Genomic DNA, 27,887 nt, shown 5'->3' with positions numbered 1-27,887 from the left:
GCGCACACACACTTGCACTAATGCGCGTGCACACTTTTTGGTTCTGCTTTGCTCCAGTCCTGAAAGGCAGCATCATCAGTTTACCAAACAGCTATAAGAAATGCCCAGACACACATCATTTCACTCTTTCTTCTTGTTGCTACAAAGCAGAAATTCTTACTTTTACACACACACACACACACACACACACACACACACACACACACACACACACACACACACACACACACACACACACACACACACACACGGAAAAAGAAGCCCTTTCCCCCCTGACAGTTACAGGACACACTACTACAGAGGGGAGAACCAACACCAGGGTGGGTTTTATTAAAACTCTGATGTACAACAAAGCCCTGAACAGATCGTGTCACTGTGTAAGTGACCAGGCTGGGTGTTCAGAGCCGACACTGTATTCTGGGTTCAGCAGTAAAGGACACGACGCTGCACACAACTATGGCGTTATCGCACATCAAGGGTTGGGGGATTTAGAGGAAATGAGTATTTAAAGCATGAAATGATCACAGCTGCCACAATATTAAAAGGTGCTACAGTTTGTTTTCTATCTTCAACCGAGGAAAAGCGCCGCATGAGATCAAGGAGAGCCGCTCAAACACATTTGTTGAGTCATTTACAACAAATATGTTTTTATACATTCGCTCCTACCCAGTTATCCGGTAAAGAGCAAGTTTATTATTATTAGCATTATTATTATTATTAACCTGGCAACAGACTTAAAAGAAACATATTACGGTTTTGATGCTTTGCACAAAAAAAGTGTCTTTTATTAAAGAGAGAATAAACCTCAAAATGACCTGCAAATTAGTCAAACCCCCCCCCCCCATAAACCAACATTAATCGACCTAGTCTAGGAATGTTTTAATAATTTTTTTTAAATTAGAAAATAGAAACATTAAAAGATATTTTTAGCTGCCATGACTTATTGCAACGATGAACAAGTTTCCTTCGGAGCCTTTAAAATAATAATAATAATAATAATAATAATAATAATAATAATTTGAGATTATTTATGGCGCAGCTTCTCGTCAACATTCTGAGCGCCGGATCTTTTTTCTCTCCCCAGTTTCTTGAGATTTGCTGTATTTCTTCATAGCCCAGGAAGACGCCAAAAACTCATTACGTTGTCCCTTGATGCATGATGGAGCAGATGTGGAAACGATGCATCTGTAATGGTGTATTACCACCACTACGGCTTCAATGCAATCTCTACAAACTAAACTGTTGCATCTAATGCAGTAAGGCACTTCAGTGAGAAAGAGAGAGAAAGCTTCTGTACTTCAGTGAGAAAGAGAGGGAGAGATCGAGAGAGAGAGATTGAGATAGAGAGAGAGCTTCTGAAGGTTGTGGCCTTCACGCTTATATTCCTTGAGTGAACTTTGCAAACGATGCATTTTGCAGTATTTATAAGATTCTTGTTTGATATGAAAATCCTTCAAATCTTAATTATGCTAAATATCCACTCCACACTGTGTGGGGAAGGAAAAAAGGGAGGGACAAAAAAAAAGTGTGTTTAAGATTTTTTTTTTTAACTTCTTAAGTGAACGCAGGAATGTAGGTTTTGTTCTTTATAGGTCTTTTTTTCTGGTGCAAAGCATAATACGTGTTCGGCTCAGTCAGTGATACAATCCTTAAAGAATTTTAGAAAGAAAACACAAAAATACCAGTGAACAATCAAGGCCCAACTGCTTGTGTGTGTGTGTGTGTGTGTGTGTGTGTGTGCGCGTGCGTGCGCACGTGTGTATGTGTGCGCACGCGCTTAAGCTGATATTTGTGCAAAGCCAGGTTTGTCCTGAGGAGAGCATCTATAATGTAATGTTTAAAGCCTACAGAGAAAAAAAGAGCAACAGAACAGAGTTTCATACAGCTTAAGTAAAAGTGTGAAGGATTTCACTAATATTAGGCACGCACACGTGCCTGCACACACACACAACCCAAATCCATCCATCCATCTCCACACAGCTTCATTGTGGCACTGACTTGTCCAGTTCTTTAAGGTTCTTTAAGGTTCTTCAGCCGTTTCCTGCTCCTCTGCCTCATCATTGGTTGTGTGAAAATCGGCCACATACAGACTTTTATCGATGCTGCCGGGGATGGGCTTGATATCAGTCACCAGCTGGTCCTCAATGGCTTTCAGGTTGAAGCGATCCTCCGCTGTGATCAAGTTAATGGCCAGACCCAGGTGACCAAACCTCCCTAAAAAAAAAAAAACAAAAAAAAAACCTACAAGTTTCCATGACGACTTCTGCAGGTTCCTAGAGATGAAAACATAGCGTTTAAATTCTGCTGTTGTTGGGCTGACAAAAGACGTATGGTCACCTGAGCGCCCGATGCGATGCAGATACGTCTCTGAGTTCCTGGGAAAGTCGAAATTGATGACCACGTTCACTGCCTGGATGTCGATGCCTCTCGTGAACAAATCTGTTAAAGTACGAGAAGATGTGTAGACGTGTGTGCATCATGCAAAGACATTAAGGATATCATAAGACATTGATGATTATGTACTCATGACTGCACTGCACGTTGTCTCAAATTGTCTAAAACATCGCTGGTTTAAAGGAACACTGAACTGGGTTACCTACAGGTCCTAGATCAGGGGTCGGCAACCTTAAAACACTCAAAGAGCCATTTGGACCCGTTTCCCACAGAAAAAAAAAAACAGAAAAAAAAAACACAGGGAGCCACAAAACCCTTTTGACATCTAAAATGAAGATAACACTGTATACATCGTTTTCTACCTTTATGGAAAGTGCAGAAAAAACTGAAGTGTGTTGCATTTATGAAATCAATGAACTGCTACCGAATAAACAAATTTTATTTCTGCAAGCAAACTAAAATATTTTTAACAGTTTGAACTAACCTTAACAAAAAAGTGACATCTCCACACACACCCCACCCCCACTCCAATTTTTTTCATTGGTTGTTGCGTACTCTGTCCAGGGTGTATCCTGCCTCGATGACCGATGACGCCTGAGATGGGCACAGGCTCCCCGTGACCCGAGTAGGTCGGATAAGCAGTAGAAAATGAGTGAGAGAGTGAGTGAGTGGTTGTTGCGTTAAATCTTTCCCAGATAGTGCTATTTTCTGATTGGCCTCTTTTTTGATTGGCTGATAAGTGTCAGGCTCGACTAAGAACTCCAAGAGACGCGCTTGATTACTGCCCGGTTCCATAGAGACAGTGGGGCGGACTGATACATTTTGGGTGCTGCGGCTTATTAAATATATGATAAATAGTCAAAAAGTTAAACACGGTTTAAGACAAGAGCATCATAATCTTAGAATTTAGATTTTTTTTTTTTTTAAAAACTAACAAACTAAAATAAAATAAATTTTAATTAAATATTTATTTTCCAAATCTACAGGGAGCCGGAGCAGAGAGATGAAAGAGCCACTTGCAGCTCCGGAGCCGCCGGGTTGCTGACCCCTGTCCTGGATGCTTCACATGGTGGTCCATCAGATTAGACTTAAGCTTCAGGAGAAAACAGGCTCCATCTAGTGGCATTTTCCTGATATGATTCTGTCAAGTGGCAATTCCCAACATCCTTTACACAATTTTTTTGGTCTTTCCTTCTTTACAAAGAAGCTCTGTAGCTTGTTTTTTTTTTTTTTACTCATTAATGCTGGGGTTTCTGAACTAGCTACCTTGAGTTTATTTAGCAGTGCATGAGGGAAAAAGATAAAATAGGAAATATAATAAAGAAAAATAAAAAAACCTCTGCAGCCTGGTAACCATTCCAGATAATTATTAATAGTACCGATAAACAGGGATGTACAGAAAGACAGATCCCAAGAGTAATGAGCATTTATCATTCGTCGTTGCTAGGCTTCAGAGATTTTGTTCGACACTAGCAACACCAGCAGACATAGGGTTTTAGGCTCAAACCATGTTTCGGCATCAAAAAACTATGGAAGCTGGGAAAAAGTCTAAATTAACTTCTAGTCTCTACCAGCAGCCTTTATTCTGCAGGGACAGGAACAAGTGCGAATCTGCAAATATTATTGAATCGATGCAAACGTTAAAATAAATAAATAACCTAAGAATCAAAAGATACGTGTAGAAATCTAAACGTTTTAACATCATTTAAATCTTGGACACAATCACGAATCTGATTGGTCAGAAGGTTTCTATAACAGCGGCTCAGACAGCAATTTAAACAATAGCATTTAGAGAAACAATTTATCATTTAGTTTGAGATCATAAGAGGATTTGTGTCACAGATACTCTATACAGTCTCAGGCTAACAATCAGATGCACAGTTTTTAATTTGATGATGAAAAACGCAGAATGTTAATTTAACCTTGAAGGAACAAAACAATGCTGTCAGTGTTTTCTGCCACTGGAAGTTCTTCAGAAGAAAGGCTTAAATTTTCTTTCTAGAAACAAGCTACATTTTCCAGCAGTGGAATAAAACAAGCATCTCAAGCTTGATTAGATCATGTTAGATTACATTCTATCCTCACTTGCTAAGAATTAGATCACATTAGATCTCTCTTTCGATGCTTGCTAATAGGGCTGGGCGATAAAACGATAACGATATGTATCGCAATAGACACATGATCGATATCAATAAAAAATGTGTTCAATAAAACGTTCGATATTTTTTATTCTTTGTTGGAAGAATAGAGGTTCCGAAGCAGATTTGGTTGCATTAACAAAGGCACTCAGTCCCTGGTAACCTAGAAACGTAGGGAGTGACACACTAACATCCAATTATGTAACAGTATCATATCGTTGTCTCGTGCTGCTCTGCTGGATTCCTCTTCAGTAACCTGGTGACTGATAAGCAGAAAATGAGCCAGAGCGAGCGAGGAAATTGTAAATAAAAGAGGAAACGTCAGCTCACTAGTATGGCAGTTTTTTGGATATTATAAGTCAGACCGTAGCCAGACCATGTCGTCTGCAAATTATGCAAGACTGTTTCTCTATGTTTATATTTAATACTTTGCACTATTCTATTACACTTAATTAAGCATTTCTTACATTTTTTCATTTTGCACCTTAAATATTAAGAGATAATTGTTAAATGTTCATTGTGACTTTAGACTTATGTTATTTGAGTTTTCCTGGTTTTTGACATTTCTGTCTTAATAACTGAGGTGATTATGATCAGAGTAAGGTTAAGTTTAAAATTAAATTGTTAAAATGTAATATTTTTCTCCTGGTCCTTATTTTAGACGGGTCATAAAAAGTATCAATAGTTATCGATATCGACCGATATGAAACACTGATAACGTGATACAGTTTTCAGCCATATCGCCCAACCATACTTGCAAAGAAACAATTTGGGGATGGTAACATCTTCACAGTACACGTCATTACCCCAGAGTGGCTCATTTCCTGACAGCAGCATCAACCCCATTGTGTTTAATTCCTGACTTAAAAGCGTGAACTGTTCAATACATCAGTGGGCTGGATACACCGTAGGGAGAGGGAAGAGGGAAAAAACAAAAAACAAAACGGAATTACATGGACAGGCAAACTTACCTGTACAGACCAGATTTCTGCACAACCCATTTCTGAAGTCATGGAAAACACGGTTTCTGTACTCCTGGAAAAATGGAAGCGAAAAACCAAAAAACAGTGTCAGGAACTCCCATGATTGTCAGTTTTACTCCCATTGATTCGATTCGTTAATTTATCAAACACACCTGCATCATCTTGGCATGGATGTAGAAACAGGAGTAGCCAAGCTGAGTAATTTTCTTAGCCAACAGCTCCACTCTCTGTGTCGAGTTACAGAAGATGATGGACTGATTGATTTGCAGCTGTGGAGATTAAAAAGAAAAACATGGGGGAACATCTCGATATGGTCAGAATTAAAGTGTGTGTGTGTGTGTGTGTGTGTGTGTGTGTGTATATACCCTGGAGAACAGCGTGTTAAGGCAGTGCACCTTCTGCCTCTCAGTAACGTAGGCGTAGTACTGCGTGATGCCCTTCAGAGTCAACTCTTCCATCAGATTTATCTCGTAAGGCTTTTTTAGATGTTTCGCCTGGAGGAAAGAAAGCACATCCATCACAGCACTGCTGAAAAAAAGAGCAGCACGAAAGGACTTCTTTTTTTAAATAAAATGTAGCTTACTTTAACTTACCATAAATTTTTGCACAGTGACAGGAAAGGTGGCAGAATACAACAAGATCTGCCTGTTCTTGTGCAGGAAGCTGATGATGTCCTCAATGAGCACCACAAAGTCCTGGGAGAGCAGCTTATCAGCCTTAAAAACACAGAGGAATGATTAACAAAAGAAAGAAGAACGAATGTGTACATGACAATGTAGTTTTTTTTGCTTGGAACTACAATAAAGTGACAAATCCAAACCAGTGACTCAAAAGATTTCCCTAAACAAGTGGTATGGCTTTTTTTTGTTTGTATGTATGTAAAGCTTGACTTTGATACACAAGCATATAGAGAAATTCTGCTACTCCGCCGTCTGAAAGAATCTCCTTTTACTTCATCACTTTGTTACAAATTTTAAAAACAAAATATTAGACTGCAGTAAATCATGTTGTTTGGCTGAACATTTTAACTTCTGTTCTTTGTTATTGCCAATAAAAGCAGCAGTCGGGTGAGCCTCACCTCATCCATGACCATGATCTGAACTTTATCCACTTTCGCTACACCCTTCTTGATCAGGTCCAGTATCCTGCCTGGTGTAGCAATGACAACATGGACTACAAGGACAGAGGAACGACGACACACCATTAATGGAAGGTTAGCTTAAAGTGGGAGAAGTTAATTACCGACACTTGCTCGTGTTTAAACTGTTTTACTTGAAACTTAAATGAAATCAATTACGAAACTAAGAGTTCAAACGATGTCTAAAGAAGTAATCAAATAAAAGTCTTTAATGAAGAAATTTTAAACACAACTTTGTTCAAATGGGTCCAATTCACTATAAAAGGCTGTATGTAAATGATACAGTTTAATAGGAAAAGAGCGGGTCAAATCGTGTGCGTGTCTGTAATTACCGATTTCATCCAGACGCATGATGTCGTCTCGTAGGTTTGTTCCGCCGGTGGTGGCCATGACTTTGAGTCCATGGAGATGCTTACTGAGCTGAATGCTGATCTGGCTGACCTGTAGTGCAAGCTCACGAGTGGGCACCATTACTAAGGCTGGGGGGAGAGAGAGGGAGAGGGAGAGAGAGAGAGAGAGAGAGAGAGAGAGAGAGAGAGAGAGAGAGAGAGAGAGAGAGAGAGAGAGAGATGGGGGGAGGCAGAGAGAGAGAGAGAACAAGAGAGACGGGGAGAGCGAGAGAGGGGAGGAGAGCGAGAACAAGAGAGACAGGGGAGAGACAGAGAACGCGAAAAAGAGAGAGAGAACAAGAGCGCCGGGGAAAAGAGAAAGAGCGAGAGATAAGCTAATAGAAAAAAAACCTTGTATTTTACTTTTTTCACAAATCTTGCTGAATAGACAAAAAAAATTTTAACCAAAAATCGTCTGATTTGACATTAAAAGGTCTTATTACAAAATGTAGAACTTCAGAAAACATTAAGATAAATAAATAATAAAGCTAATCATGTGTGGACCGCTGCAGAACGTTCAGAATGTAAGCCATGTGGACATGAAACCAACCAACAATACAACCATGTCCAGTCTTACTCTCGGTACACCAGAGCTGGTTCATCAGACAGAGGTATATATCAGTTTACCCTGGATGTATTCTTTCTTCAGATCTATCCTCTCCAGCATGGGTATCAGGTACGCTCCACTCTTCCCTGTTCCGTTTTTGGCACGAGCCAGGATGTCACGACCCGAGAGAGCAATAGGGATGCTCTCCTCCTGAAAACAAACACACTGTTAAAACTACAATAATCGTCTCAAACACACCAATAACTGAAGAGAATAGTCACCTGGACCGGGGAAGGTTTCTCCCAGCCCATTTCAAAGATCCCCATGAGTAACTCTCTCTTTAAACAGTAGTCTTCAAACTCATTTCCCTTTGTGGCCGTCACATCCTTATTAGAGAGAGAACAAGGAATCAATCACAGTTAAACATACAGATGAAATAGTCACACACACTTAAATTCAGTGTAGTGCATGTGTAGGTGTGTGTAAATATAAAGTTATATAGATATCTCGCATATATACACACACACACATACACACACACACATATACATGCGTGTGTGTCTCTCTCTTACTGAAGTTTTCACTCTGTTGTCTTTGGGTGGAAGCTGCAGGCTCTTTTTCCAGTCTTCACCAAACCTGGGACACAAACAGATCATGAAGAGACACAGAGAGACATAATGATTAAAGCTTGATTAATTATATGGACTGTTTATTTGTTTATTAGGTTTTTAACTCCATGTTAGAATCAGGATAAACCACCAGGTCAACATTTCATTCATATAATTGAAATTGTTACAGAAAACACTTTAAATTGACATGACAAAGTGTAAAATACGTTTTAGTGTCACGTTCTGAATCATTCCAATATCCACATAAATGGGTTTCTGAATAAAAACAGTCAAGGGAACTTGAGACAAAAAACATAAATGAAGGAGTTCCTACGATCGATAGAAACCCCTGCAAGATCATAAACTCCGGGTAAACAGAATCCTGGTTTTTATTGGAGGTTTCACAATCATTTGCATATTTGCACATCCTACCTGCTATACCTTTTGTTATTTGTTGTAAATATATTTATTGTTCCTTTGTTCATTTTTCTACTATTTGTAGTTCTGGTAGATGATAAGCAGCATCTCATTGCTATGTACTTGTACACTACAATGAAAATAAAATTATCAACCAACCAGTCAAAACACCACGTCAACATGTTTCAGTCTGTCTGCCTGCCAGTCTGCCAAATCTGCCTGCCAGTCTGCCAAATCTGCCTGCCAGTCTGCCAAATCTGCCTGCCAGTCTGCCAAATCTGCCTGCCAGTCTGCCAAATCTGCCTGCCAGTCTGCCAAATCTGCCTTTCTACCCATCAGTCTGCCTGCCAGTCTGCCAAATCTGCCTGCCAGTCTGCCAAATCTGCCTTTCTACCCATCAGTCTGCCTGCCAAATCTGCACCAAATCTGACTGACAAATCTGCCTTCCTGACTGACAAATCTGCCTTCCTGACTGACAAATCTGCCTTCCTGACTGACAAATCTGCCTTCCTGACTGACAAATCTGCCTGCCAAATCTGCCTGCCTGCCCATTTACAGCATTTAGCAGTCACCCTTATCAAAGTACTTTTAAGTCTCCATCATTTAATTCATTAACTCTGGTTCACTAGGTTAAAGCCTTAAGATACCATGAGGCTAAAACACCGTTTAAGGATTTTTTTAAGCTTCCAAAAACACCATAAAGTTACACACAGCAGAGCAATGAATCAGTTTTATAAATGTGAAACCTTCCTGTACCCGGGATTAAACACATGATAATGCAGGAGAGAGAAGTGCACTGTTTGTTTTTTTTTACACTGCTTCATTTGATGATGTACAACTCACCTGATTCCAGGTCCTTCCTGTGAGTCTGCAGCAGGTTTCGGGCCCCTTGCAAACGGGTTGCTCTGAATGGCGGTTCCTGACTGAGAGCTCAGTCCTCTGAGCTGTCCGTTCTGCTTACCAAGCCCCATTACAACAGCGCCAACGTTCTCCATCTTCGCAGTAGCCATCAAGTCTCGTCTGTCTTTTTTTCCTTCTTCGTACAAGGTCCCCAAAAGTTGTCCAGTTATCTTAACTGCTTTTTGCCTTTTTTTTTTTTTTTTTACACAACTGGTCTATAAAAGTTCTAATAAAACATTTACAACATTATGATATAGTCTCAAATAGCTTGTCAACATTTACAAACATACACATCTATGTACATGTACAGTGCAACCTCTTCAAAGTAGAGCCACCGACGTCACAGAAGTAGGTTTAACACAAAAACTCTTCCGAACGAAGAGAAATAAGCATTTATATGCATAAATATATACACCTGCTCAGAGTATAGAAAATTATACGCCTGCAGGTTAGAGGAAGGTTCGAGTCCTGCAACAGAACAGTGAAAGATGTTTCTCTTCTAATCAGGAAAAGTTCAATCTCTCTGTTTTGGTTCGTTTGTTTTTGTCCTGAATGTATTTATGCTGGATCAGGTGACCTTTCCTTTGCAGTTTTGTCACTTTTTCACTATTTGTGTCCCCAAGAATAAGAAAAAGTCAATCCCTGGTGATGGTGATTCAATGCAACATCCAGCATAAAGCAGTGCTCCCTGGAGACAAACGTCTTTAAGGGAAAGATCTTTGCGTACAACTCTCCAGTGTCCGGCTCCTGCTTTTCAGCGAGTACGTAAGTCTCCTTATTAAGTGTGGTCATACAAACAGACCTGCGATTGGAAAGAAAATGAGAGCACCGTTATAATTATTAAAGCAGTATTATTTCTCAGGTGAATTAAGATGCGTAATTAACACCATCACTCACAAACCATTCCAAAGTCATTTAATCTCCGCAGGAAATAGCTTGAGAAGTGCTCCAAGTGATTTGAAACAGCTAGTCAGTGTGTGTGTATTGAAGCATTTGACTGGTTTGCACAGTCAGCCAATGCTGTTCGAGATCCCAACTGAATTCGATACGAACCTAAAGTTGTTTTAGCAAACTAGATAAACACAGAGAGATTTAACCTGAACCACATTTTTGTTCCCGCACTCTCACCACCACAGCTTGGGTTTGAAGTGTTACCTTTCAGTCGTGGTCATAAGCTCGGATAAAAGGAGAGGTTTGCATCAGGGAGAGCATCCAGTGTAAAACCCGTAACATAAAGAACCAAAAAAAACAACCTGCTTTCATCCACGCCTGTCGATGTTAACGTTAGAAAACAGGCCACCGTTTGCTTCTGCTGTTATAGAATATGTTAAAGCCGACGTCTACAATCACAACTAGACCTTCTGTGTCTAAACAAAATAGTACACACTCACTAATGGAGAAAGAATCACACACACTAAACAAACTGCTAACTAGTGCAAAACACTCTTCCTGAGGGCGGGACATGAAACTTGTCGGGAGGATTTAATTGGACGAACTCAACAATAGTACAGTATTAAGGATTAAAAAACTTTCAATCGTTTTCCTGGAAGTGATAAAATGCTAAATTCTTCAAAACCATGTTTTTTTAGCCCTGTAAAACACCATCCATACCTCTAAGATATATGTATAAAAAGCTCGAAATCGCCATAATAATAATAATAATAATAATAATAATAAATCTAAACGCATTAAAGTTTATTTATTAAAGAGAAACTAACTGTTATACTCTGTGTGGCAGCTGTGCACCTGTTTACTAAAAGGACTGTTTTAATGTATAAAATATATATATAAACTGGGGAAAAAATTAACCCTGGAAATGAACAAAATATTTGGTAAGTTAATCACTCACTGCAAAACAAATGTGCTTTAAGCCGTTAGCTAGCGAGTTAGCCATTAGCTGCTACACGGCGCGATTTTTTTAAACTAATTTAATAGGATTATGAGCTTGATTTTGTAATAACATCTTGATTAATCACCGTTTACATTACAATGTTGTCGAATGAGTGTGTAACTGAGAAGAAAAAGCCAGAGAAAGGCGTTAGTCGAGAGTTAATCTGCTAACTATATGCTAACATACTGTCACGATACTTAGCGTGACGTAGTCAAGCTGTGAGGATGTATCGAGCTAATGCTAATGTTTGTCCAGGATAACAATGCTAACTGTCAGCCGCAGTATAATTTTTACCTTTCACTCAGCCTGCTGACGATTTCTTCTGTATAAATGAGTTCAACCACGTCGATATCGACTCTGTTTTCTTAACGGACTGAATTCACTTAAATCCACTCGTCTTTTGTTGTGCTTCTTAACAACATGGTCGACGGTCTCTTAGTCGCTGCTCTTTAACGAGTGAAGGCGTGAGAAAGAAACTACACTGCCATCTACAGGCTGGGAGAAATATTTTCAATCCCGGATTTTAGTACCACCAAAAGTCCAAACATCCAATTATGTTCATGTCTGCTGACTCGTAATAGCTGCAAGTATTGGGTGCTAATTTCAGAATCAGAATCAGTGACACACACACACACACACACACACACACACACACACACACACACACACACACATTTTTTACATAATAAAAAAGTTATGTAATTTGGCACACATGTAGAGGCCAGTCTTATAAGTTACTATAGCAACTTTGGTGTGTCTAGCTCAAACCCCCTAGCGCCACCAACAGTCCAAAAATCCAATTATTTTGGATCCTTTGCTCATGCCAATTCGAATGCACCATATGACGTCATTTCTGTCCTGAATAACGGCTCTTTTTGGTTATAACTACTGCAAACTTGAGTCTAAAATCATGAAGGAGGTGTTGTTAGACTCCTTGAGGCATGCTGAGTCAAACGATACCAACCCGTGGCAACATACATGGTGGCGAGCATGCCAAAACAAACCTGAGGCTGTATGTTCGCAAAACTTATGCGTGTCGACACTAAACTTGGTATATGTCATTATAGTCATGACCTGAGGGTGCATGCAACGTTTCGTGACAGCGTCACCTAGTGGCAACAAGATATTAAAAACAATGCCATATCGCTACGAAACTTGGTATGGTTCATCAGCGACATGTTCTAAGCACATCTGATCGGCTTGACCCCGGTATCGCTGCTTGCAGCTATATTTATAATAATAATAATAATAATAATAATAATAATAATAATAATAATTATTATTATTATTATTATTATTATTATTATTATTATTATTATTATGTATATATTGATATTTATTATAAGTTGCTCAAAGCTTCGCTTCTGGTTACACTGACCAACTTTACTTTACACAGGTGTAGAAAGGACATTATTTATAATCCCACTCTCTGTGTTTGTAATAATTCATAATCCCACTCTCTGTGTTTGTAATCATTTATAATCATGCTCTCTGTGTTTGTAATCATTTATAATCATGCTCTCTGTGTTTGTAATCCTTTATAATCCCACTCTCAGTGTTTGTAATCAATCATTTATAATCCCACTCTCTGTGTTTGTAATCAATCATTTATAATCCCACTCTCTGTGTTTGTAATCATTTAGAGTCCTCTCTGTGTTTGTAATTATTTATAATCCCGCTCTCTGTGTTTGTTATCATTTATAATCCCACTCTCTGTGTTTGTAGTGAATCATTTATAATCCCACTCTCAGTCTTTATAATCATTTAGAACCACACTTTCCCCTCATAGTTCTACAAACAATACCCCACAATGACAACATGAAAGAAGTTTTAAATCACATATACCTAAGTATTCACAGCCTTTGCTCAATACTTAGTTAAAGCATCTTTGGCAGCATTTAAAGCCTCAAGACTTTATTTATTTATTTATTTATTGACAGTGTCTTCTTCTCAGGACCTCGCAAGATACATTGGTTGCATGGGGAGCATCGGTGCACAGCCAAATTTTTAGATCTCTCCAGAGATGTTCGATCGAGTTCAAGTCTGGCCTCTGGCTTGGCCACTCAAGGACATTCACAGAGTTGTCCTGTAGCCACTCCTCTGTTATCTTCTCTGTGTTCTTAGAGTCATTGTTCTGTTGGAAGATGAACCTTTGCCACAGTCTGAGGTCCAGAGAGCTCTGGAGCAGGTTTTTATTAAGGATGTTTCTGTACATTTCTGCTTTCATCTCTCCATCTAACCTGACTAGTCTCCCAGTTCCTGACACTGAAAAACATCCCAACAGCATGATGATGCCTCCACTATGCTTCACTGTAGGGACGGTACTGGCCAGGTAATGAGCAGTGCCCGGTTTCCTCCAGACATGACCCTTGCTATTTAAGGCCAAAGAGTTCAATGTTTGTTTCATCAGACCAGAGACTTTTGTTTCTCATGGTCCGAGAGTCCTTCAGGTGCCTTTTAGGAAACACTAGGTGGGTGATCAAGTGCCTTTTACTGAGAAGAGGCTTCTGTCTGGCCACTCTACTGTTCAGGCCTGATTGGTGTAGTACTGCAGAGATGGTTGTTCTTCTCAAATGTTCTCGTCTCTCCAGAGAGAAACACTGGAGCTTTGTCAGAGTAATCATTGGGTTCTTGGTCACCTCACTGACAAGCCCTTCTACAGTCTACAGATAATTCATTGGGCTTTATGGCTCAGTTTGTGCTCTGACATGCAAGGTTAACTGTATTTGGAGTGTACCTTTCAACTTATGTCAACTCAAATGAATTTCCCACAGGTGGACTCCAATCAAGTTGTAGAAACATTTCAAAGATGATCAGTGGAAACAGGATGCACTTGAGCTCAATTTTAAGTGCCATGACAAAGGCTGTGAATACTTATGTACATGTGAAAGATTTCAACCAAACTTCTTCCACATTGTCAGAATGGGGTACTATTTGTAGAATTTTGAGGAAAATAATGAATTTAATCCATTTTGGAACAAGGCAGTAACATGACAAAAAGTGAAGTGATGTAAATACTTTCCAGATGCACTGTACTTCAAAAATCAACCTGGCAAAATTAAACACTAAAGCACTGAAATTTGAGGAAAACCTTTTTCTTCTGCTGTCAGCATACTTAAATTCCAGTACATTTAAATAACTTTTTTTTTTATTATTATTTAATGGCACCTTCCTTTTATTATAAAAAAAATTAAGATCAACAAAAAATTTGTAGATTGTTTGGCATGAAAACACAATGCGTTTTTGTCGTACCATTCAACAAACCAATGGAACTGATAAACATAAAATACAGAAGTACATGTAAGTGATAAAAGAAAAAAACAAGCAAAAACTCCAAAGACAGTGTTCAAATAATGTCCAAAAAACTATTTATTAGACACGAGACATCTCAGCAGTTGTGAGAAACATTTTCTGAAAATTTGAAACACTCCAAAGAAATAGAAGTAAGTCGAATTACTGACAAATGATAAGAAATTAAAATACACTGCATTTGTGAGCAGCTGTGCACTAAAACCTTCGGTTATGCAGATTATTTTTGCACATGTAAAACATTTAAAATATGAAACGAATTCATCCAAATAATGTCAATTATATCAAACTTAAACACCATCTTTAAACTTTAAGCACCTACTGAGTTCTTGCTTTTAATACATTAATAATAATCCACAAAAAAAGAAAAATCCACAGAGATTATTTATACTGAACTCCATAACAGCCAAAATAGTGAAAAGAAAAATTAAAAGCCTTGATATCAGATTTCCACAATGCAACGATTCATCACTATTATATCAGAGGCCTTCAAAGATAACGAGATCAATCCTTTAGGTGTCACCACACACTTCTGAACAGGAAACGTTAGCAAAATGCTCTAAAAAATCTGGACCTCATTTTAAATCATTAAAATGACCTTAAATCTGCATAAGCTAAACTAATGAAGAAAAGCTCATATGTGTTTGTGTATGCCGATTACCTGTAGTTTCTGTCATCACTCATTTGCATATTTGACACCCACAAATTCCATAAAAGGTAATATCCAAATGCAGATAGGAGCAAGAAGTAAAGGTAAAGACAGGAGGCATTGTTTACAGTTTACAGCCTCAGTTTCTTTCTTTTTTTTCTCTCCATAATTTAATTACTCATTTATTTAATTACTCAATTACTCATTTATGGGTCATTTATGGGTTTGTGTTGGCTCACATTATTTTTTCACATGCAGCTGAATGTTTACTGTATATTTTATACATGCATCATCGTGTTTCTTGCATTTGCAATAATAATGATTCCATACATTTTTAATTCCCATCTTATATTTTCTTGTTCAATAGGAAAATAAACTCTTAAATCTTTGTGCCATTCATAAAAAAAACTTTTGTTTTCACACAATGTTGTTGACTCTGCTCTTTGTCCCTGACTTAACAAACTAGCACGAGGATGTGTTTGTGATCGAAATGCCAAAGCACTTGTATTACTGAACGAAGGGCATCTGCAAAAAGTTGTAAACACACACACAAAAAAAGTGAATCAAATATATTTAATTATTATATTGCATATATAAAAGTGCAGTAATCGATGCTAATGATATGATCTGAAGTCGATCAGTCTGAGGTTCATATTAGTTCATACAAGGCTTTTAATGAATACCACGTTTCTTGTGTAAACCATCTTGATACTTGAGGCCCAAGTAATTTTTTTTTGAAAGTTTAAAACTATGTGCAAATACGTAAGCTCACAAGGCCACACAGATGGCGTGACATCTTATGCTTATTAGTACTATTATTATTATTATTATTATTATTATTATTATTATTATTATTATTATTATTATATTTTTTCAGGATGCGAATGACCTCCAATCACAGAAGATCATTTATCAGTTTAAAGCTTAGTAGTATGTGAGAGACTCTTTAGTGGTGCAGCAGAAGAGCATCCACTACAGCTGTGTGAGATATGCATGAAATGACCAAAGAGGCACTTGGTGAGAATTTGTCGAAGATTAATAAATAAATAAAACACAGAACATATGTTAGTTTGTTCTGATGTTCACACAGTAAACACAGTCTCTGTATTGCAGTGCTTTCACAGTGCTGAAGTTCCTGACCTCACAACTTCAAGTCACAACATTAAAGTGAGCCACGATCAGGTATGTTTAAAAATGGGAGAATTTTTAACAAATTTTCCCCCCCAAAATTACTTATCCACTTCGTTCCTTCTCATATGACTATATAACTTGTGCTAATTAGGCTAATTCCATAAGAGATTTATTGTGGTGTGTTTTGCTCAAACACTTCCCTGATTTTTGCTACGCAAATATCTGACGCGTCCTTAGTCTCTTTGCAGAGATGTGATAGGCTGAGGAAGCCATGTGGGATGTCCTCCACTACGGTTAAGGTCACCGGTTGGTCGATGCTCTTCAGCTTTTTGGCAAACATCACAGAATCGTCCAACAGAGCATCCAAAGCTGAAGCCTATAAAAAATAATCGATGATCAGTGATCAACAGTCAGTTTCATTCTTCCTACAGTCTCTACTTATTTCATGCTGTGGTTATGCTTCTGATTGTCAGATTCGTTATGCAGTGTATATACACTATAGAATATATAGAATGCTGTATAAATGAGTGACACAAATGGGAAATAAGTTCATTTTAGCACATTTGGTTGCATCGGCCCAAAGTGAGTGGGTTCTCTGAATTGGTTTTTTGGTTAAATGCTCAAGATATTTTCACATTTTATTCTATGAACATTCTAAAATGATTTCTTTAAGCTTTTGAGTGCTGTGAAAAAGGCAGCTGCTAACCAGTGGGTTACTGGGACTGCAGAGGTTGTCGAGGAAAACTTATCTACTGCAGCGTCATTGTGTGCGATGTAATGTATTATTTCTGCCAAATGTATTCAGGCTTCAAAATTCATAAACGTTAGCTCATTCGTGAAGATTAACTTGTAACAAAACATTTTAAAATCATCAACTTTTTTCAGTCACAGAGTTTATTTTTTGCGATAATCCAAATGATCCAAAAAAATCCTACTGTTTTTTTGTCAAGGGAACCTGGGAGTTCCAAGTTAGCCTACAAGACATACAGTAACACTCTATTAACTACACTTCTAAACCACTTGCCCAGTAAACATACATTTAGAATTTAAAATTTTCCAATTTTCCACTGCCATCGTTCTGGTCCTTACCACTAGATGTACAGGTGGCAGTCCCCTGAGAAGGTTGTCAGGTGCAAGTAGAGGAGATACAAACGGGTTCTTCATGATAGGAGTACAAGGGGTATGAATCTCTGCCAGACACCTTGAGCGCAGTGGTTCAAAGCCTTCTGGGAATTCCCTGGGTCCCTGCAGAATGTCCGCAGACTGAGTCACGGCATTCCGATAACCGCCGGACGATCTAGCGGGTGATGTAGGAGTGCGGTCAAGCAGCGACTGCAGCCAGCTTGAAGCTCCTTGTGTGATGTTCTCAAGAAGAAGCGCAGTGTCCCGTCCCAGAGCGCTCAGACTGTCCAGCTGCTGCCTGGGCTGCACCGCCACCCCCTCCATACCTGTTAGAGGACAAACTGAAATGAACTGCACATGTTTCATGTACAGAACATGAAGGTTGATATCAGGTAACCCTGAGAATCCAGATAAGTTAGCAATGGTCTTACCAGTGTATGCATTGACACACTTATAAAGCACACTAAGAGGTAGCACTGGGTCGATAAGCGTGAGAAACCGTGACGGTGAGGCGTCGGTTGTCAGGAGCGTCGCCGGGTAGGCAGCCATGATGCCATCAGGGACTCGTACTCCATGAGACATGGCCTTCATTGAGACCGTGATGCACAGGTTCCCACCAGCACTGTCTCCTGCTAGACACACTCGCTCCGCAGTCGAGCCTGAGACAAAATACTGGGTGTCATGTTAATGAATCAACGTCTCATGTTTCATTCAGATTTTTGTATTTGTGTGCATTTGTGTACCCAGTAAGTGACAGTTCTTTAGCGCCCAGCAGTAAGCATAAAAACATTCCTCCAGAGCCCGAGGAAAGGGGGCTTCAGGAGCCAGAGAGTAATCCACTGAGAGAATAGGCACATTCAGATCCCTTGACCAGCTTTTTAGATAACTCTAGAAAGCAGACCAAACGAGCACTGAAATAAGCAATACACTTATTGGAGGAAGCAGACATTTAGCTTTAGAATATTTCAGGCACTGAAAGTGGACATAATCCGAACACTCAACAGTTTGCATACAGAGACGTTCCTTTGAAGAGAGTAACATTCATATAAAATAACACTCCAAACTACAGACAGATTTAGCATACTTCATGGGATTTCGAGGTCTGGGCCACAAATCCACCTCCATGAAAGTGGATGAGGAGCCATGGAGAGAGAGGGCCACTCTGTGGCCTTAAGCTTGCAGGAAAAGAGAGCTGAGATCCATCAGACCGAGAGAACGAGATCAACTCAGGACTATCCTACAGACAGAGAGAGAGAGAGAGAGAGAAGTAGTGCATGAGTGGCTGAGGAATCGAGTCAATCCGACTTGCACTGATATGAACATTAACAGAGTGTGCTGATGTACCTGTCCCTGGCGGAGCATGTGAGAGATGAGGCGTACATGAACGGGTCCCGGCCCCCAGTGAGCAATGGGAGGTGACACTGTGACAGTGAGACTCGTATCTGCAGCTAAAGGTAAACTCAGTGGCTCACCTGGAATCGTTAGAGTCAAATTCATCTGCACAGAATGTGACCTGATGCTCGCTAAACTCTGTCAGGAACGTGAGATTCAAAAGAGAAAGAATAACCTAATTATTATTGGCTCTCACATCAGCACTTTGTCTATATACTGAAATAATAACCTGGAACTCGTTTCCTCAATTGCAGTTATTTATATTCAGCTGAAGTTACATGTAATTGCTGAGAAGATTTTATGACCATTAGATTTCAGAAATCTGAAATGAGTAGTGTGAATTTGTGATTAGATTACTTCCAATGAACAAAAATATAGTGAATCAGTACAAGGTATGAATTTGCATTAATATACACTATTTGGCCAAAAGTATGTACACACCTGACCATCAAACCCATAAAGTTGGACGCACTCAGTTTTATATTCTTGGGTAGTCTTATATGCACAAGTCTCTGTATGCTGTAACATTACAGTTTCCCTTCACTGGAAGTAAGAGACTTGAACCCTGGTCCATCACAACTGCATCTCTGTTCACAAATCACAGAGCTCTATGAAGACATGGTGTGTGAAGTTTGGAGTGAAGAACTCGAGTGTCCTGCACTGAGCCCTGACTCTGACTCAACACCACTGAACACCGTTGTGATGAACTGGAACACAGACTGAACCCCAGACCTCCTCACTCTTACATCATCAGTGACTGATCTCACTGATGCTCTTGTAGCTGAATGAATACAAATCCCCACAGTCATAAACGAGTGTGACGGACAGGTGTCTACATGCTTAAAGCCAGCTTGTTTCCCAAAATGCAATGAATGGAGCCATAAAAAAACAACTAACTGATATCAGCTCTGTCTCAGTGATGTTCCAAAAGGTTTTCCAGAAATGCATATCCAGGTTCTGAGTGATGCGCTCAAACTCTGCCCCCCTCAGCTCAGGATCCACCACGTACTTCCCAGAAGTAATGACAGAGAGCGCTGCCCTGCCTATAAAGAATCGTTTCAAATTCACTGAATCATAGAAAAATGTCTGGAACAAACTGAAAGTATAACACTGTAAAGTGGGCACTGTACATGCAATAAACACACACTTAGATCACTGAAAGAATATGCCACATATGGCATGCCTTAGTCCAGCTGAGATTGTGTACTAATTATAGGGATGTAACGGTGTGATGATGCAACATGAAAAGATGATGCATCGAATTAAATCGCAGTATTTGAACACTAGAGTTCGCAAACTGATTGCAGGAGAGAGAGAGAGAGAGAGAGAGAGAGAGAGAGACAGACAGAGAGAAAGAGAGAGAGAGGGAGAGAGACAGAGAGAAAGAGAGAGACAGAGACACAAAGAGAGAGAGAGAGAGAGAGAGAGAGACAGACAGACAGAGACAGACAGAGACAAACAGAGAGAAAGACAGAGACAGAGACACAGAGAGAGGGCGAGAGAGAGAGAGAGAGAGAGATAACACATAGACCTTATAGCTTTGGATCACAATGAGAGACACACATTACAGGTTAAACATTATAACAGCATCACAGAAATCCAAAGTATGTTTCAATTCAAATTGAATCAATCTGTGAAGCCTATATCGTGAATCAACTGAATCGTCACACCCCTAACTTACTGACTGACTGTTAAAAAATTTCAAATCAATCCGTGCCTAGTTTGTGTTAGATTCACTTTACCTAATCTAGTCTGCTGTCTCTTGTAGTTCTCCCCGAATGACACCATACTGATGACCACCGTCTGTAGGAAAGGCCTGAGAGAAGGAGAGAACTAGCAAAAGGAAAGAAACATGGCATTTATTTAATCACTTAAGTGTGTTTTAACACTATTAGTGTTGATACACCCAAACCAAAGCTAATTACACCCTGAATTATAATCTGACCACATGAGTTAGGTTTCAGTGTCAGTATCTTTACCTGTAGCATTAAAGAACATGAACAAATACACACAGCATGAACACACAGGCCCAAACCTACTTACCTGAAAGCCCAGGCAACGGCCATAGAAACAGGCCTTGTGCATAGACGTGTACTCGTTGATGAACCTCTTGCTCAGATCTTCATCCTCCAGTGAATGGAGCTGCCCGTGTGCATTATTGTTGAGTAAACGCTGCGCCAGATAAAGCAGTGCACGCAGCTGACAGAGAGCTATACAGTACGCCTTCATCTCGCAGGCATTGTGCTCCACACGGAAAAACATCCCCCCGCAGTTGGAGATGATGTAGCGGCCCTTCTGGATTATATGGAGCACACAGGACAGAACCACCTGTACAGTAGATAAAGAGAGGGCAGGTCTTAAACAAACATCTGCTGTTATGGTTGCAGCCAATGACAGATTTAACATTTATTATTTTAAAGCAATATAATCAGACCAAACATATTTGAGAGACAGACATTCACAGATAGGTTACATTTCTTTTATCACATTTCAGTTACCTACAAAAATATTGCCACCTTTTTTTTTTTTAATTATGAAAGCAGACAATTACAATGTTTACAGAAGAGAAATTAGATGCAAAATACAAATACAAAGACCAACAAAACAAAACGTGCGTGTGTGTATGTGTGTGTATACATACATATATATACACACAAACATAAATCAAAGAGGGAAATAATAAATTAATTTAAAAATAATTTATTATAAAATTAAATAAAATTAATTTTAATAAATTAATTTAAATAATAATAATTATAATGACAATAATAACGATGAAGACAGTAATAGTATCACACAAGACAAAAAAAAATACATAAAATAAATTTAACCAGGGGAAAAATAAATAAATAAATAAATAAAATGTAAATGTAAAATTGGGTATGAGGAAGGTGACAATATCAACAGTAATAGCAATAATAATAATAATAATAATAATAATAATAATAATAATAAAAAAAAAAACAATGAATAAGAAATAGTAAGAATAGTATTAGCAGTAGTAGTAATGATAAACATATTTACAAATATACTCATTTCATCCGGAATGAAGGGGAGGTCAAAGGATCAGGAAGAGGACAAATAGAAATGGTAGTAGTAATAGCAATAATAATGCTGATTCAGCCATTAAAAGTAATGATAATAGTAGTAGTTATAATCGCAATAATAATAATAATGATAATAATAATAATAATAATAATAATAATAATAACAACAACAACAGGTGTGAGAGAGAGAGACATAGAGAGGGAGAGAGAGAGAGAGACAGAGACAGAGACAGACAGACAACATACCTTGACCAAGGTGCGGTAGCCATTTGCAGGTGTCTCTGCGCTAAAATCAAAATGGTGATACACAGCAGCAAAGCCACTGACCAGAGCACTGACAGCTTGCCCATGTTCATGAATGCATCTTATTGTTTCCAGCAGATGACTGGTGGCATCATTCTGTAGCAAACTCGAATGCATAGAGATGGCAGAGATGGATTCTTCACACACTGTCCCCAGGGTATCGAATATATGTCGATGATCCATTATTAGATGACTAAGAGAAAGAGACACAGAGAAAGAGACACAGAGACTGAGAGAGATAGATAGATAGAGAGAGAGAGAGACAGAGAGAGATAGAGAGACAGAGAGAGAGGGACAGAGAGTGAGTGAGAGAGAGAGAGAGATAGAGAGTGATAAAGAGAGAGACAGACAGAGAGAGAGACAGAGAGCAAGAGAGAGAGAGAGAGAGAGAGAGAGAGCAAGAGAGAGAGAGAGAGAGAGACAGAGAGAGAGACAGACATAGAGAGACGGGGAGCAAGAGAGAGGGGGGGATGACACACATTAACACAACACATTAGAGGTTACACAACGTGATGTTGAGCGAGGTTTTCTACCATAAATAGAGGGAAATTGTGAGCCATTTCTGATATTTGATAAGTGTGACACAGACGGATTTTCTCCCCCTTGACATCATGATGCTGACAACCTACTCAACACTAAACACTCCTATGTATGTAATATCACTTTTATTCCTCAACAACACTCGCTCACTCTATCACTTTCTCTGGAGCCCCATTGTGTTGTTGAAGTGAAATGCTGCACTGCTGATTTCGCTCCCTGTGTGTAATCAATATTACTGTCGGTCAACAGCAGAAGCAAAAACATCCTATGACTTCTCAAATAAAGATTTAACGCAAGTTCAGATAATTGCTGCTGTTTTACAAATTGCATACATAAAGGCTTTCATATATTTGTACACCCTTTGCTGTAATGCCATTATTTCAAGTTAAGTGATCAGAAAACATTTGTTGATTGTTCTATTATACATCAGAAACGAAAACTCCACCATGGAGAATGCAAATCATGGTTACATGAAACAATTCTGATGGATTCTGTTCGACTGTATTTCTGTTATTCAGGTGAGAAGTTACATGAAGGTTCATGGCAACTAAAAACCAAAAAGCAATTGTTATCGGTGTTGGAGGGTGAAAGCTAAAGATTTGGAGGCTGATCTGTTGGGTAGAGTGTAAAAATGAGGAGAGGTGAGAGATCTTAGATGGATTAAAGGACTAAAGTGCTGCTGCATCCCTCTCTTTAGGTAGAGATGAAGCAAAGGCTAATTCCTACGGCCACCAGTCTCATCAGGACACAGACTATGGGGTAATTGTGGGTAACTTAGAAAAATTTATTACGCTACAATGTTCATTATAAAGACTGTGTGTGGATTTTTCTTTTAAAGTATTTACTGGTAAAATGACACCTCAGGAGAGACTTTCTCTCTCTGTATGTGTCTCTCTCTCTCATCTGTCTGTTTCTCTCTCTCTCTCTCTCTCTCTCTCTCTCTCTACTGTTTAATATTCAGAAAAAAAAGAGTTTTTTCCACCATCATTTTCTTATTATTCTCACTAATCTAATCTAAGAGTCGAATCGAGACCAGAGTGTATCGTTACAGTCCTAGTAAATATTTCATATTTTATTTTCACACACACACAAAACAGAAAGATACAAACCCAAACGTGTCAAATGTGTTTCATCTTATTTACGGAAACTACTGAGAAAGAATGGTTTCAGTTTTGTATTTATCAGGAAAGACTGGACCAGTAACAGAGAAGCGTGCTGGTGTCCACACACGGTGCGTAAAGCCTGCTTCTGCTGGAACTGCACACTTTAACATACCTACACAGTGTCCAAGTCCGGGAAGGTGACTCTGATCGTGTGACCAGGTGAAGACCTTCTCGGGTAAACCGAGTCCTGACGTGTAGCTTTCACATCATCGCGCTCCAGCACCACCGGCACCAACACCGCCGCCAAAGAGAACGTGCGCAAAACTTCCGCTTTACAAATACAATAAAATGTCCGAGAGACTCGCGTCTGAACCAGAGGGAAATAATCAGCAGGAAGTTGCTCTCAAAAGCTCTCACACTTCCTCCACAAATGTAGTGAAGGATAATGCTCACGCCCTAGATAGTGCACTACATTAACAACAGGGAGACATTTGAACCTCGAGTGTCATTTGCGTACCTTCTCTCTCTCTCTCTCTCTCTCTCTCTCTCTCTCTCTCTCTCTCTCTCTCTCTCTCTCTCACACACACACACACACACACACACACACACACACACACACACACCAAGCCAGAAGTTCTACGGATGTGTGTAAGTTGTTAACGTGAAAACCGAAGTGGACCTTTGACCGATATGAAGGAATGAATGCACCAAATACACCGAGATACTGTAGCGACCTTGATGAAAAGGTTGATTTTTTTTGTTAAGGAAAGGAACCCGGCTGTGTTGACAGACGTTGAGCGCGCAGCACCCTGGGAGATGGAGTCTTGTGAGGAGACTGTGTTAATGATGGGGTGAAGTTTCTCAGGAGCTTTTAAACACACAGAACCATGATAAAGTGGGAACAGAAACTCAGTATAAAGTCATATACATAACCTGGAGTTGCAATCAGAAATATTAAAACAAATGCATGATGTTTAACAGTATTTGTTTTTAACAGGATATTGTTAAGATAGTCATGTCACAATTATTCAATCCCTATATATAGTATATTGCTGTTTTTAAAAATCGAATCAAATCAAATTTTATTTGTCACATACACACACATACAGACATGCAGTGAAATGCTTTTTATGTTTGTCCGGTATTCAAGCATAGAAAGATGGAATTAAGGATAAAAATAAAACCAAAAGGAGGTAGATAAATAAAAAGTATAAACTATATAAAATGTATGAAAATATATGTGAAAGGATATTGGCAGTACAAAATTAAAAATGATTTTGTAATTGTCCTTCAAGTGTCCATGTGCAGTATGGTGTGTATAAAGTGGCACTGTGCTGTACAAGTCTAGAGTTAAAGTGTCATTGTGCACAAATAAATAATAATAAAAATAAATAATAAAACAAGCAAAGCATAAAGCTTTCTGACTGTTTTTATGGCCTAAAGGTGAGTTGAAACATAACACCTATAAGAAGATTCCCCCCAAAAATATAAGCATTATAAGGAAGTGCACAACTTGTGGAACAGCTGCAATCTTGCATGGCTGTGGAAGAAAGAGCAAAATTTCATCAAGGGCCTTGATTATATTTTAGATATCACTGCTGCCACTGTTAGAGGAAATAAAAAAATTACAATGTGTTGCACAGAGTCATGTCGTATAACTCACGGGCTGCAGAGAAGCAGCCAGGTAGTTAACATCTGTCCGTGAGCTGCTTTTGGCCCTGAGGCTGGACTTTGGACAACTAGACCATTTATCTGAGTGTTGAGTATTTTATTTTATTTTGACTTTAGTAACTAGTTTTGTGTTCCTTTTATTTCTATTCAAATTATTATTTAAGTATATAAGAATATAATTAAGAATATAAGAATATTACTCATTTTATTTTGTCCCATTTTCTATATTTTCTATTTTTCTATAACCTATAGTATTGCCTTTTCTATAGTCTGCTTTGACAGTACTAACAATTAAATATATCATCTTAAATCATATATCATCAAATATATCATCTGCCTTTTCTGTTGCATAACACGCAGCATCACCATCAGCATTTATCAGGAGATCTTCCACTCCAACCATAACACGTCATGTCTTCATGGAGCTCTGTGCTTTGTGCACAGTGGCATTGTCATGCCTGAACAGTAGTTTGGAGAAGGAATACATATATGTGTGATGGTCAGGTGTCCACATACATTTGGTCAGGTAGTGTAATAATTTCCACTCTGGCATGTTAACAAGTCAGGATGGTGAAAAAACAGCAAAAAGGACTATTCTTGAAAATGTTGTTCAAAGAGGTTTACTTTGATATGATGTCATATGAAGTACATGAGATCATGAGATTTTGTTCAAACCACAGAAAAGTTAACTAGTCCAATACTTTTTTAAATTGAAACATGTTTATATGTGTCTGATCTGCATCACACAAAGCAGATAGGTCCTTTTAATCAATCTGTTAAGCCCAGACAGTCACAATAGTAAATTTGTTGAAATTGTTGGGAACATTTGGAGCAATTCCACTGTTGGAATATTTTTCTTCACAACTTTACATAAGCTGAACAAAACAATGCACCAGGCTGTGTTTGGTCCATAGACCTTGAGTTTTATAACCTGTGACCTGGTGATTTTGTGATGGATGAGAATATAACTGAAAGAAGCTGAGGTGACAATGTAAGACATTATCAGGCAGAACCTCCTGCAAACCTTGAATTCACATCTTTATGCCTCTGCAGGAAGTGCATTTACTTCACAATGTGTGTGTGGGCCTCGTGAAGGTTATAAGCATGAAGTACGTATTTTCAGTGATGTGTATCAAACAGTCTTCATGGAAACTCTGCATCTGAGCACTTTCTTTATGAAATACTGTCACTAGATGGTGCAACCCTTCTTCTATTGGTATTTACTGTAGAGTGTTAGAGTAATACAACACTAATACATCTTTATCTTTATCACATCATGTCTCCTGATCACATCACATCTCCTGACCCTCCTTTCTAGGATTCTCAGGGAATCCTTAGTACTCCTGATTTGGCCCTCTCTATCGGTTTAGTGGGCTTTGAGGTTGACCTGGATAGTGTTTCTCTTTCTCTATCCAATAAATAAATGCCATGTTTTTTTCCTTTTGCTAGTTCTCTCCTTCTCTCAGGCCTTTCCTACAGATGGTGGTCATCAGTATGGTGGCAGTCGGGGAGAACTACAAGAGACAGCAGACTAGATTAGGTGAATCTAACACAAACTAGGTTATTATTATTCATTCATTCATTCGTTCATTCATTCAATCATTTTCTACCGCTTATCCTAACTACCTCGGGTCACGGGGAGCCTGTGCCTATGTCAGGCGTCATCGGGCATCAAGGCAGGATACACCCTGCACACACACACACTCTTATTCACTTACACAATTTAGATTGTCTGTTTCTCCAAAACTGCTCTCCTTCCAGTTCTCATGGTATGCCACAGTCTATTGCAACCTTTTCAAAATCTATTACAGGAGTTCCCAATGCCTCTCTTATGCCTGCAGCTGTGAGGATCTCCTCCATCTTTTCTCTTCCTGGGATCTTTGACAGAAACGCCTTTATGTTTCCTGCTTAAGACAATTTGCCCAATGTTTCTTTTCAAACACCTTGATCAACTTCCCAGTTACTTCCCTACTACCTAAGATTTTGGGGAGGTAAGTGTCCAACCCTTCAAGATCAACAATTCGAGATATTGTGTGGCCCAGGGCACATACTGCCCTGGTGCCCTTTTGATTAATGTAGGAAATTGCCCATTAAATTGCTGATTGTTGGCCTTAACACGCTACAGCCACTAGTACCATTTTCTGTTTCTTTAAAATAGAGCTCTTTTATAATCACTGTCTTCTTTTCTCTCCTACATTGTTCAAAATCTCTTTCT

At 38.9% G+C, this 27,887-nt stretch overlaps 2 protein-coding genes across 3 annotated transcripts; both read right to left on the bottom strand.

Annotated features, from left to right (window-relative positions):
* Positions 1–180: 180 nt before the first annotated feature.
* LOC113641263 (probable ATP-dependent RNA helicase DDX6) lies at positions 181–11,977 on the bottom strand. The gene is made up of 13 exons (XM_027143854.2): positions 11,700–11,977; positions 9,458–10,316; positions 8,162–8,225; positions 7,871–7,975; positions 7,670–7,799; positions 6,986–7,132; positions 6,594–6,688; positions 6,109–6,231; positions 5,881–6,009; positions 5,668–5,784; positions 5,504–5,567; positions 2,338–2,439; positions 181–2,214 (listed from the first exon to the last, which is right to left on the bottom strand). Exons 2-13 carry the CDS (start codon positions 9,622–9,624, stop codon positions 2,021–2,023), a joined length of 1,437 nt encoding a protein of 478 aa, XP_026999655.1. The 5' UTR covers positions 9,625–10,316; positions 11,700–11,977; the 3' UTR covers positions 181–2,020.
* A 2,779-nt stretch (positions 11,978–14,756) lies between these two features.
* lipea (lipase, hormone-sensitive a) lies at positions 14,757–24,583 on the bottom strand. 2 transcript variants are annotated; one of them, XM_027143852.2, is made up of 11 exons: positions 24,174–24,583; positions 22,302–22,551; positions 21,052–21,336; positions 20,751–20,841; positions 19,906–20,051; positions 18,961–19,146; positions 18,701–18,853; positions 18,360–18,504; positions 18,048–18,275; positions 17,584–17,942; positions 14,757–16,870 (listed from the first exon to the last, which is right to left on the bottom strand). In XM_027143852.2, the coding sequence occupies exons 2-11, from the start codon at positions 22,539–22,541 to the stop codon at positions 16,664–16,666; spliced, it is 2,040 nt and encodes a 679-aa protein (XP_026999653.1). In that variant the 5' UTR covers positions 22,542–22,551; positions 24,174–24,583; the 3' UTR covers positions 14,757–16,663. The 2 variants fall into 2 exon arrangements, with proteins under 2 accessions (XP_026999653.1, XP_026999652.1); XM_027143851.2 differs by having other exon boundaries at positions 22,302–22,587; positions 24,174–24,580.
* Positions 24,584–27,887: the final 3,304 nt, after the last annotated feature.

The sequence above is a fragment of the Tachysurus fulvidraco genome, chromosome 7, assembly GCF_022655615.1.
Source record: "Tachysurus fulvidraco isolate hzauxx_2018 chromosome 7, HZAU_PFXX_2.0, whole genome shotgun sequence".
Taxonomy (NCBI): domain Eukaryota; kingdom Metazoa; phylum Chordata; class Actinopteri; order Siluriformes; family Bagridae; genus Tachysurus; species Tachysurus fulvidraco.
The sequence above is the reverse complement of the archived record's forward strand: the minus strand, read 5'-3'. Positions and strand labels throughout refer to the sequence as shown.